This window comes from Elephas maximus, chromosome 6 (genome assembly GCF_024166365.1).
Source record: "Elephas maximus indicus isolate mEleMax1 chromosome 6, mEleMax1 primary haplotype, whole genome shotgun sequence".
Classification (NCBI taxonomy): Eukaryota; Metazoa; Chordata; class Mammalia; order Proboscidea; family Elephantidae; genus Elephas; species Elephas maximus.
In genome coordinates this window covers 71411741-71423915 of record NC_064824.1, presented here as the reverse complement: position 1 = coordinate 71423915, position 12175 = coordinate 71411741, and the positions used below count along the sequence as shown (strand labels likewise).

General features: G+C 39.4%; 1 protein-coding gene across 4 annotated transcripts in view; it reads right to left on the bottom strand.

Annotated features, from left to right (window-relative positions):
* Positions 1-12175, bottom strand: part of MAP3K20 (mitogen-activated protein kinase kinase kinase 20) — a 212503-nt gene that overhangs the window by 20200 nt on the left and 180128 nt on the right. For all 4 annotated transcript variants that reach the window (XM_049887458.1, XM_049887460.1, XM_049887461.1 and 1 more), the window contains exons 17-19: positions 5977-6093; positions 3975-4049; positions 1078-1228 (exon numbers count right to left, since the gene is read on the bottom strand). In XM_049887458.1, the coding sequence (XP_049743415.1) occupies positions 1078-1228; positions 3975-4049; positions 5977-6093 (343 nt within the window). The remainder of the gene's footprint in view (positions 1-1077; positions 1229-3974; positions 4050-5976; positions 6094-12175) is intronic.

Sequence of the window (12175 nt, the reverse complement as noted above, 5' to 3'; positions counted from 1 at the left end):
GGCAAAGAATTTGCCTGTGGAGTTTGAGTACTGTCTGGGATTCTGGACACCCTGGCTGATAGACATTTAAAAATACTTGGTCTGCTTGGCACATAGATGCTTACAGTAGAGGATGAATGAACTGGGCTCTCATAACTCAATGACACCGACATCAGGGTCAGCTAGTTAAAGCCCCTTGGTTTGTTCCCATGCCCACTAAAGAATCTTCCTATATGGCTTCCCAGGTAGGTTTTGCTATTGGGAAAAAAATGCACTGATCAGAAATAAGCTTTTTTTTTTTTTTTTTTATTGTTTGACAGATATATTTCTTGTGGTAAGGAGTGAGTTGCATGGTGGTTTATGCAGCCACCTCCCAAGTATTTATTAACTTGTGTCAGTCCCATAGAGCCGAACTCTGGCTTGTATTAGAGTTTCTGGACCTACAAAGCAGGGGTCAGAACCCCTCCCTGTTGCCAGCAAGTCATGGGGCCTTCCTCTTTGTTTTCCCTCAATAGTTTCTTTATATCATCTATAATTACCATCGTCACTATCCATCAGATGCATTTCATATTTTCTCTGTCTTTCTCCATCCTCCCTTTTTTCCCCTTTACACTTATTTTTCCACTTTCTTGTTCCCTCCCTCCCTTCATTTTCTCCCTTCCTTTCGTTCCTATGCTTGGACGTACCAGTTATGTCCAGGACTCAAGAAGTTGACCCAGTAATAGCAGTGGCTTCATAGGAATGTTTGCTGAACGTAGAAGAAAATTCCTATCTTTATCTATAGTCACCCTTTTGGAAACTAGATATATATGTATATAAACATACAAGCTTTTTTTTTTTTTACCAATACAATGTAATCATTATTTTTCATTATTTATTATAGCTCTCCAAGTATTGAAATTTATTATAACATGCTCATATTTATAAGTCCATAAATATTACCATCCATATAATCTGTGCATAAAACCAATATTCTAAAAATATCAGGTAGAAGTATTATATTAGAAATCTATGTTCAGAGACTGGCACTTTGCTTTGAGAATTTGTATTGAAGTTTTTGGAATCTATTACATATGTAATATTTGAATAGTAACTTACTTGAGTTAGACCTGCTTCCTGGGTTGCCCTCTGAGTTGGAGAATAATGTCTGAATGGCAAGTTGGACTGCTTTCACTTTATCCTGAGGTTTTGTGTTACTCCACTGAATCAAATGGATGTGTTTGGTGCTCTTTGGAGTTCTAACATCACTCTGGGGAAAAAGAAACCCACGACCAAACACACACACATTTACAAGGTAGGAAGGAAAGAACGTCAGATTGTTATGTCACTTCATTTTCACTCCTTAGAAACTATCACAATGCATTAGGCAACAGTCTATACGGTTGGCCTAAATATGCTAATTTTAATTAATAAGAAAATTTTAACCACCTTTATTGGATTATAGCATTCTCAGTAGCTAAAAATGTGGTTATCTTCTCCCAGAATTTGTTACTTTTGGTAAATCTCAACTTACCTCTTCATTTAATAAGAAATGAAAAACAAATCACCTCTTCTGCTTATATACTTGAAAACAGATATTTTGTTGAATAAATAAAAATCTGACCATTTTGCCCAAGACTGCCTTTGATCATCAGGATAACTGGGTGATCTGGGTAGCTTGGTGGGACTACTGCGCCTCACAGAGGGTAAAGGGTAACAGATGCAAAGGTGAGATGGGATCCAAGAGTTAAGAAATAGGGGTCAAAAAAGGAGAGAACACTAGACCAAGTCACACCAATTTCTTCTCCTAAAATTCCCACTCAGCACTAATATAAATTAGCATGTTTCCCAGGTGTCACAAATCAGGGTAGAGTAAAGAGCCTCTCCAGAATTCAGTAGAGTTGTGAAAATATGAAATTGAAAATATGAATATCATAGAGTCTAAAAAGAAGGAGGAAGGGGAAAGGAAGGGAAAGAAAAGAATTTCGTGTAGTATATCTCCAGAACTGTCTAAGGCAAGTAGATATGAGATCTTAACATTGTAACCGTCCAGTTGGAAAACAGGGCTTTTCCTAGGCCATGGGGACCAGTCAACAGGTTCCAGGATAGTCTAGATTTCAAGTTTCTCAAGACCAACCCACCTCTTTTGTTTGGGTTTTGTGTAACACACTTTGAGAGTTAATGTTATTTCTCATTCCAGGTAAGGTATGTATCCTGGCTAGTGAGGATCAATAACTGCTAGAATACTTATTGGTTTTTGGCACTGGGTAGTTCTAGACAAGTGGACTGGCCAGGGGTTGGATTTCTAATGCTGCAAAGTCAAACCCTGGCTGCTACGGAACCCATCACAATGCAGTGTTTCATGGAGTCCAGTTTGAAGCTGGCTTCCTTCAGCTTACTGCAGCCACTGCTGGGAGGCCAACAGTCAGATGACCTGGGTGTGGTACCTCAGGGATTTATTTTATCATTCCCTCTCTGTAAAATGAAGGTAATGATATCTCTCAGTGTTTACATGAGGTGAATGAGGTAAAACAGGTGTGAGCACCTCTTATGGTGTCCGGTTCTTGGTAAATCCTTAATAAATGTGTTTAAATGAATAAATGAATTCTGTGTCCTTGATGGTAGATACATACCAATATATTGATGTGTGTCAAGACTCCATACTCTAATTGCTCCCCCCACCTTCATCACAGGATTTTCTCTAACTTTAAAAGCATATGTCCCACCAGCTGTGAAGTTCCTACCGATTTTTTAAAAATCATAATTAGATTATTCATCTTTACTGCTTAAGACGTTCCATTGGCTTCCAATTGTACCTATACCAAAAAACCCCGTTGCCGTCGAGTCGATTCCGACTCATAGTGACCTGATAGCAACCCTATAGAACAGAGTAGAACTGCCCTATAGAGGTTCCAAGGAGCACCTGGTGGATTCGAAATGCCAACTTTTTGGTTAGTAGCATAGCTTTTAACCACTACACCACCATTGTGCCTACAGTAAATCCAAACTCCTTACTATGGCCCACGAGGCCCTCTGACCTGGCCCTGCCCACTTTTAGCCTTGTCTTTCCACTCTGCTTCAGGGACTTGCACTGGCTGTTCCTTTGCTGTTCCCTGGGACAGTCAGGCCTTCCATGACCACCCAGTCTTACACGTGAGTCACACTGCTTTTCAGTTACCATTTATCACTCTCTGACATTGTCTTTTTTTAGACATTGTCTATTTCTTATCTATTTCCCCCTACTGGAACATAAGCATCAAGAGAGTATAGGCCTTGTCCACCATAATCACAGCTTTATCATCTGTACCTAGAACAGTATCTGGCAGTACGTTTGCTAAATGAATGAATTTAAATTTTATAGCGTATTTTTTAAAAAAAAGTATAGGATTTCTATTTTTCCATATAAAAAATATCGTAACACGGAATCTGCTCTTAATAATGCCCCAGGCCATAGTGGGGTTGTGCTTTGTCCTGTTGGAGAATCAGGGATCTACTCTCACCTCTAAACTCTAAACACCAAGAAGGCAAAGGTCTCTTCTGGTCACTGTTTGGTGCTCCCAGTACCTAACACATTACATGGTTTGTGGAAGGTGCTCAATCAGTGATTGATTAATGAATCTCTATCTAGGTAATTTTATCCCATTCTCTTTCCTTCAAGAACCCTGGTGGTGCAGTGGTTAAAGCACTTGGCTGCTAACCAAATGGTTGGTGGTTTGAACCCACCAGCTGCTCTGTGGAAGAAAGATGTGGCAGTCTGCTTCCATAAAGATTTATAGTCTTAGAAACCCTATGGGGCAGTTCTACTATGAGCGAAATTGACTTGATTGCAGTCAGTTTGGTTGGTTTGGGTCTCTTTCCTTCCCAGAACTTTCTTAGAATAGTTATATTTATCTTCTCATATTCATGTTGGTTAAATAACCTCACTTCCCATAAGTTCTAAACTCTCTGAGGGAGCAAATAAATACCTACAGAGAAACTGACACTGAAGCTACCAGCCATCTTTCCCCAGAACTTACCTCGTATGTGACAGTGCACTCCACAGTCTGATTGTCTGCTATTCCTACAATCCACTTCTCCATTACAAATGGGGGCTGAAAACAAAAGCGAGGATGGTATAGTGTCATAGTACAATCTGCTGTGCTACACTGTATTTATCTTTGAGGCCAATTCCCCATACAAAATAGGGTAATAGAGGTAAATAGGGAAATAACGCCAGATTATCAGGAAAATCATGTTGGTTCACGTCTGATTGTTCTCAAAGTGCTAGTGTTTTGAAGCATCAGCAGAAAGCTTTCTCACGATTAAGAGAAAGCCTTAGCGATACAAGAAGACCTAGAAGTGCCTTCCTTGAGTGTGAGCAGAGGCTAGTTTAGCAGCTTATAGCCACTCTGCTTTCCACTATCCGGTGAAGCTGTAGATGCAACTGAAGAAGCTGTGGAGACATTTTGCCAGGATTAATGAAGATGCTACTACTTGGATCCTATTTTCAATTTTGATGAGAATGATCTCTATTAGAAGTGCATCTCCACTCTCCTCTCCTCCTGACCCCCACTCTGGCTTTAAGGCTACAAAGGAATGGCTGGCTGTGATGCTAGGTACAAAGCAAACGCAGTGGAGATTTAACTGGGTTACTTATTCAGTTTTTAAATAAGGATCGTTATTGTTTCTATCGGTGTTCTAGTTAAAAAATTCTATAGATTTTGAGTGGCCTTCCTCAATCCTCTTTCTCCCTTAAGCCCTGTTAGTTTTGGTGTGTGATTTTGCAGCCAATGTGGTTTCTCAAGAAGGCATACATGGCATTATAGCAGAAACACCTGTATTCAGTCTTATAATCCCACCCTACTGTTTTTGCCATGAGCAACTACTTTCTTTGAATAGGCAATGACTTGGGCCTTGCAGCGATGAACAACTGCTGCACCAGAGACATCACAGGTTGCGAGGAAAAAGAAAATAAAATATCTGTCTAGTATTCAGGGCATCAAACAGTATGTCCAAAGAAATAAGGAAAAGTTAAAACCAAATTATAACCTTTACAAATAAATAATGCCATTGGAATAACCCCAAGTTACAAAGGGGAATCCAACAAAGAATATCAAATCAATCTACTTGATGAATCCATTTATAAATTGAAAGGACTTGGGTATTTAAAAATCTTATGCCTGTGAAAGAACACATTTACAAGTCTAATGCTCTGGCTTTGAAGAATCTTGTTACCTCCCCACTTGTGTTTGTGCCCTGGTTCTTCTTTGGTATGAAACCCATTTCCTTCAATGAAACCAAATACACAGTTAATAATGTACTAGGGTTAATAGATTATGTGAGGTTTAGGTTGACAGTCCTACAGACATCATGGTTATTTACCTGAGGTTGCTAACCTTTGACAAATCCTCATATGTATTTATTTTGGTATGATTGGAAGAGAATTGAAATTTTTCCATTTTGAGGAACAAGCTAGCATTTCTATAAGCCTTTCTTCAGTATTTTGACACACTTCTACCATTGACTCTAAGTTAGTACCATGCTCCTTTCTGGTCACTCAGGGAATCCTTAGGGGTGAACTCAAGGAAGCCATCAAGACTTCAACATGTGCCTTATGAATAACCTTATCTCAGTCCTCCAAGAAACGGGATACAGCCAAGAAAGTCTTCCTTCCTCCTCCTAATCGTTTCAAAGTTTAAATGACCGCAAGTTCGATGTAAATATTTTTATCATTAGCATTTTTTCTTTCCTCTAAGTAACAACAGAATAAGCATAAAGAAATGTAGAAGAAAATTAAAAAAAAAAATTAAACGATACTTTTTTGCAATGCTTTGTAGTTTGCACAGTGTAAGTGGAATTTTAACAAAAAAACTATTGTGATCTCAATCTGCTAAATAAAATGTGCCTTTCAACAGCCAGCTTGAGGCTGAGCTGATGTGAGCATCGACAAGCACAAAAGCACACTGCTGGGGTATTTTAATGTCTTTGTTTGATATCTGTGAATTCAAAAAAGCTTTTAAGCCGTAAATAGAACCCTACCTTTGTCATCTTTAAAATCTCTGCATCAGGTAGGTTCATGTTGAATGTCACGTCTTTTATGTAGGTTATTGCAATTTCATCCCCATCTATCTCCATATACATTTTCCACTTACAGTCCTGGAATTAAAAGCAAAATCATAGAATTTGAGAAAGAGAAAAATTTTTTTTTTAAAATCTCAATGTTTTATAACATATGAAGTATTCTAAATGAAGTATTATTGGACTGTTTTTTTTCTTCCATATTCAATAAAAGGGCATGAAATTAGATCCCATTGTGTATCTAAATAACCTCCAGTTAGTGCAGCCTTGAAATATAATTGATCCGTTTAAGTGTTCTATTGTAGGAGTTGCAAACTCAAAATCCTAAAGGGGCCAGACAGATAATAAAAATGAGTAAAGCTAGCCAGTTTGATTACAGAGCCTAAAGGCGTAATCTTTCAAAATAGACACATTTAATTTACATACTAAACATTGTTAAGAATATTTTTCATAGCCAAAAAGAAATGTATTCTTTCCACTGATTTTGAAATATAAGGCCATCTTGATCTACCTTCATTTTTCCAGTATTGATAATGACATAGGCTTAAGAAACAGTTCAACAACACTACGAATGTGATGATGAATGAAAATTGACAACTAGCTTACTGGGGAGTAGTACCGTGGGAAAGGGACTCCGGGGGAACTAAAGACCAGTCGCCTTAAAGGATTAGACACAACTCAGCTTCTCTTGATTGTTCCTGTGTGAGAATATGAACCCAGTCTTCCTCGGTCCTCTAATTTTTTTCATGAAAAGATAGAAATCTGAATTCTTATGTGATAACTCTTGATTTTTAAATGCTGGTATATTAATCAAATTTTCAAATAAAATTCCATGTAATGAAAAAGTGCTCTCCATCATTAGTCATTAGGGGAACGTAAGTTAAAACCACAGTTAGATACCACTACACACCCACTATAATGGCTAAGACTGATCATATCAAATGCTGGCCAGGACGTGGAGCAACTGGACTCTCATGCATTCTTGGTGGGAGCGTAAAATGGTACAGTTACTTTGGAAGAAGTTTTGGCAATTCTTATAAAACTAAACATACATCTATCCTATGAGCTAGACACTTCACTTCTAGGTATTTACACGAGAGAAATGAAAAGACATATAAAAATATTCTTAGAAGCTTTATTATAATAGCAAAAAACTGGAAACAGTTTAAGTGTCCACCAACAAGAGAATGGATAAACTGTGGTGTATTCATAGAATGGCATACTTCTTAGCAATACAAAGGAACAAAGTACTGATAATGCAGCAACATGAATAAATCTCAAAAATATACTGAGACAAAGAACAGCATGCACAAAGAAAGAACATACCAGGGATTCTACTCTAGAACAGACAAAACTGAATCATAAGAGTATTCGTTTCTGCAGATGGGTATTGACTGAGAAGGGGCATGAAGGAGTTTTCTAGGTGTGGTAATGTTCTATCACCAGGGGTTTGGGTTACATAGGTGTATGCTTTTGTCAAAGCTCAGCAAATGTACGCTTAAGCAATTGCCTTAAAGGGGAAGCTACTTACTACTCAGCATCTCTTGATTGTTCCTATGTGGCTAGATGAGCCCAATTTTTGCTAGGCCCTTTAATTTTTTTTTTCATAAAAACGTATGCATTTCTTATTAAACTCTAGTTAATAATGTGCATACTGAAGTATTTAGGAGGAAATGTGCTGATGTCTACTTTTATGCTTTGAAACCCTTAAAAAAACAAGGGTTGATGGATGGCTAAAGGAATGGACAGATAGATGGATATGCCATAAAGCAAGTATAATAAAACGTTAATGGTTGAATCTAGGGGGTGGATACCTGGGTGTTCACTGTAAAATTCTTTCAACTTTGCTATATGACAGATTTAATAATAAAAATGTTGGGGGATAAATGCTGTGTATGCAATTAAAAAGAAAAGTAAACCCATGTCTTTGTACCAAATTTGATACCTAGATTATAAATTTACATTTCGTCTTTTATTATTTCAAGAATGAAGAGATTAGGGATCATGCACTGAGCACCCTGCATGCTGAAGCTAGAAAATGCTCTCATAGGAGTAGGCCTGGAATGTTTCCTAGAACAAGCTGAGACAAAATTTTTACAGAAGAGCATCAACGAAGAGGCTGTTGAGAACTTGTTCGGCTTCAACAGGAAGCTGGGGGAGCCTGGTCTTTTAGAAAAGCCTCTAGATGAGCCACAGAAAGAAGCAGGGCCCATGTTTGAGGGGAGTGACCCTCTTCGCCCAGCCACATTCCCAAGATGGAGAGCCAATTAGTGAAGGAAAAGGTCTATTCAATAAAGTGAAAACCCAGTTCTTGGCTGACATAAGTCATATTGTTGCTCAGAATTGACAAATCTCTCAGTCTTTCTTTATGTCAGAACCACTGCTACCCTGAGATAACTGGGCAAGATAATGACTGTTTGGTGTCATGATTGCTCTTCTCTGAAATAGGGATTGCCTCCTCAACGCAGTGGCTGAAATAAAAGCCTTAGAAAAGATGAGTTTACTTAGTTCTGTTTCTTTTGCCTGTGAAGTTTTGGAATTAAGTTAAGTCAAAACATAGACTTGAGCTGTGTGAATGCTCGGACTCTCTCTGCTTCAGTTGCCCATCTCACAACCTGAGTACCTAAGGCTCCATGACCTGTTGCCCCATATTAGACCCTCCTCTGCCTGCTCTCAGGAGAGGTCTGTGTGAGAAGGGCTGACCTGGAGGTCACCGACACTAGGACAGTGCTTACTATGCTTTGGGCATGTTGTTGGGTATTTAAGCCATGTTTTTTTATTCGATCTATATAATAACCCTGCGAGTTAGGTATTCTTTTCTCTTTAAATGAATGAGAAAAACGAAGCTTAAGAACTTGTCCAAGGCTTCATGAACAATAAGTGGTGAAGGTGAAATTTTAACAGCAAAAGGCTAATTCCAAAGTCGGGGTAGACACTCTAATGCTGTTGTTGTTGGGTACCAACGAGTCAATTTTTTAGCTCAGAGTGACTCCATGTGACAGAATAGAACAGCCCCACAGGGTTTCTAGGCTGTAATCTTTATGGAAGCAGATCACCAGGTCTTTCTCCCATGGAGCCATTGGGTTGGTTCAAACTGCCAGCCTTTCGGTTAGCAGCTGAGCGCTTAACTATTGCTCCACCAGGGCTCCTTAGATACTCTAGCAGGGAATGGCATTAGGAGGAGTCACAGGATGGCCTTGTTACTGTTGTTGTTAGGTGCCGTCAAGTCAGTTCCGACTCATAGCGACCCTATGCACAACAGAACGAAACATTGCACAGTCCTGTGCCATCCTCACAATTGTTGCTATGCTTGTGCCCATTATTGCAGCCACTGTGTCAATCCATCTTGTTGAGGGTCTTCCTCTTTTTCAATGACCCTCTACTTTACCAAGCATGATGTCCTTCTCCAGGGACTGATCCTTCCCGGTAACAGGTCCAAAGTATGTGAGACTTAGTCTCGCCATCCTTGCTTCTAAGGAGCATTCATGTTTAGTAAGGATGGTCTTACTAAACAGTTTTGCAGAGCTCCACAAATGTGACCAGATACTGAGAGCTGGCAGGAGGGAGCAGGACAAGTGAAGACATAAAAATACAACCAAAAAAGCAAATGGCACCGTCCCTTCCCTGCAGTGACTGCTTCTCCGCTCCCCAAAGCCCGAGTTGGAGAAACAGGGATCCAGATGAGATGCCAGACCTTTGATTTTTTTTAAATGCTCTTTTTCTCTCATCTGAAAGAAAACCTTCTACCTGAGCCCTAAAAGAAGACAGCTGCAGAAGCAATAAAACTGTAATCAAGGACGTTATAAGACAGGGGAGACTATCGATTTCATTAAAAAAGTAGACGGTGCTTGTTACATAGCTGGGTGAGAAACAGAATCTGCAGTGCTCACCTAAATTATTAACTTAATTTGTGAAATGCCCTGACATAACTCCTAGGTATTTTCAGAGCATCTATAATTTCATTGTTGCCTAGTTAAGAAAATTAATCCACAAATAACATAATGGAATCCTTTAAATTCTGCTCAATGTCAGATTAACCTAAGGTATCGTTTTTGCTACCTAGTGAGTCATAAGTCATCAATAAGAATTGTCCACAACTATCAGAATTTAAACAAGAGTTATTAAATTTCATAGGATAACTGTAGACATTAAGATGCTACCTAAGGTGTTCTTAACCAACCAAATAAGATGGATTAAGTTATCAATAACGTCACTGAAAATAAAAATGCCACATATCTATGAGCTGAATAAAGGGTTTTACATGCACAATTGCACTTACTCTGCAGTAACCTGGTAGTGATAGGGTCAAGCAGTGAGTTGCATGGGCTCAGATTTAAAAATCATTCATGTTCACCAGGGGGAACTATTGATTTTGGCTTGATGTGAGTGACAGAAATGTGAGTACTGATTTTTGAGTCAGAAATATTCCAGAACCACTTTGGATGTCTGAAAAACTCGATCTTGGCAGGCATAAATAAAAAGCAGACAGCTTTGTATTCTGAGAGATCTGATAGAGACCCAAAGGACTCCTTTTCCAAAACCATTTCCTCCCTGGTGGTCTGAAATGTCCCTGTTATTCACTTATTTGGTTTAAGCCATTGATGGTTCCTATTAAAATGGAAACAATATGGAGACAGGATTATATATCAGGACATTATAGCTCACAGGTCATAGGTTTAAAGGCCCACTACCTGGGCTTGACTCCCAGTTTTGCTACCTTTTAAAAAAAATTTTTTTTTCCCACCTTTAGCCAAGTTATGTAACCTTTCTGAACCTCAGTGTTCTTTATCCACAGTGGCTTGTTGTGTTGTGTGAGAATTGAATTAGATAATATAAGTCAGGTACCCAGCATTGGAGGAGGCCTGGTGGTGCAATGGTTAAGTGCTCGGCTGCTAACTGAAAGGTCAGCAGTTCGAACTCACCAGCCGCTCCGCAGAGAAAGATGTAGCAGTCTGCTTCTCTAAAGAACACAGCCTTGGAAACCGTATGAGGCAGTTCCACCCTGTTCTATAGTGTTGCTAGGAGTCAGAATCAACAGCATTGGGTTTGGTTTTTTGGTTTTTTTGTACCCAGCACTGTGCTAGAGACAAATTAGGAGCTCAAAAAGGAATAATTATTGATATTACCAATATCGGTCACTAACAGTTCCAATTGTTCGTGATCTGGTCTGTCATCTAGCAGAGATCTAGAGGAATGAGATAGAAGGTAGATGAGCTTTCATGGACAGGAAGGCACAAAGAGTGGTCTACAGTAGGTCCCGCCAGAGGCAGGCTGGGTCAGAGCACCCCACAGGGGCAGGAGCCTGGCGATTCAGGGGCCACTGAATAGCTCTGGTACCAGGGACTGATAATAAGTTTTGATAAAAAGAAGGTATAGCCAACTGGCAACATAAAAATGACAGGCTTTATGAACTAGATGGAAGGAATAAACTTGTATGTTCTTACACAGATTATATAACGCCAGTTCTGCCCTTCCCTGCTTCAACAGATCTTGATGCAGTCTTTGCTAATAAGAACCATCAGATGTCTGAGGTTACACATGGCTTAATGTGACTGACAACCAGAAAGCTTTATATTGGATGAGGAAACTGAGGCATAGAGAAAATAGGTAAGCATAGAGGAATTAGGTAATTTGACTGAGATCATACAACTAACAAGTGGTAGAGTTCAGATTTGAACCAAGGCAGTCTCTTGGTGCTATGAAGAGCAGATCTCCCCTTATTTTTTCTGAATCCTAAACTTACCCTTTGTTCTGGATTGAACTGTGTCTCCCCAGAATGTGTGTTGGAATCCTAACCCCTCTACGTGTGGATGTAATCTAATCTAATCTAATGCAATCACCTTCCATAATGCAATCTAATGTAATTCAATCCGTTTCAGTCATGCCAGTGCAGGGCGGCTCCAAAACCGGATCACTTCTGAGTTATATAAGGAGCAGCATAGACAGAGACAGGTGCACACAAACATGGGAAGACTGACACCATCTTCGCCGGAGGTAGATGCATCTACAAGTCCAGGAACTCCAAGGATTGCTAGAAGCCGCAATAGACAAAGAAGGACCTCCCCCAGGGTGACACCCTGAATTCAGATTCTAGCTCCTGTATTTGTCCTGCAGAAGCACTAGGGAACCAAGACAACCCTTGTTATAAGCTAGCATGAGT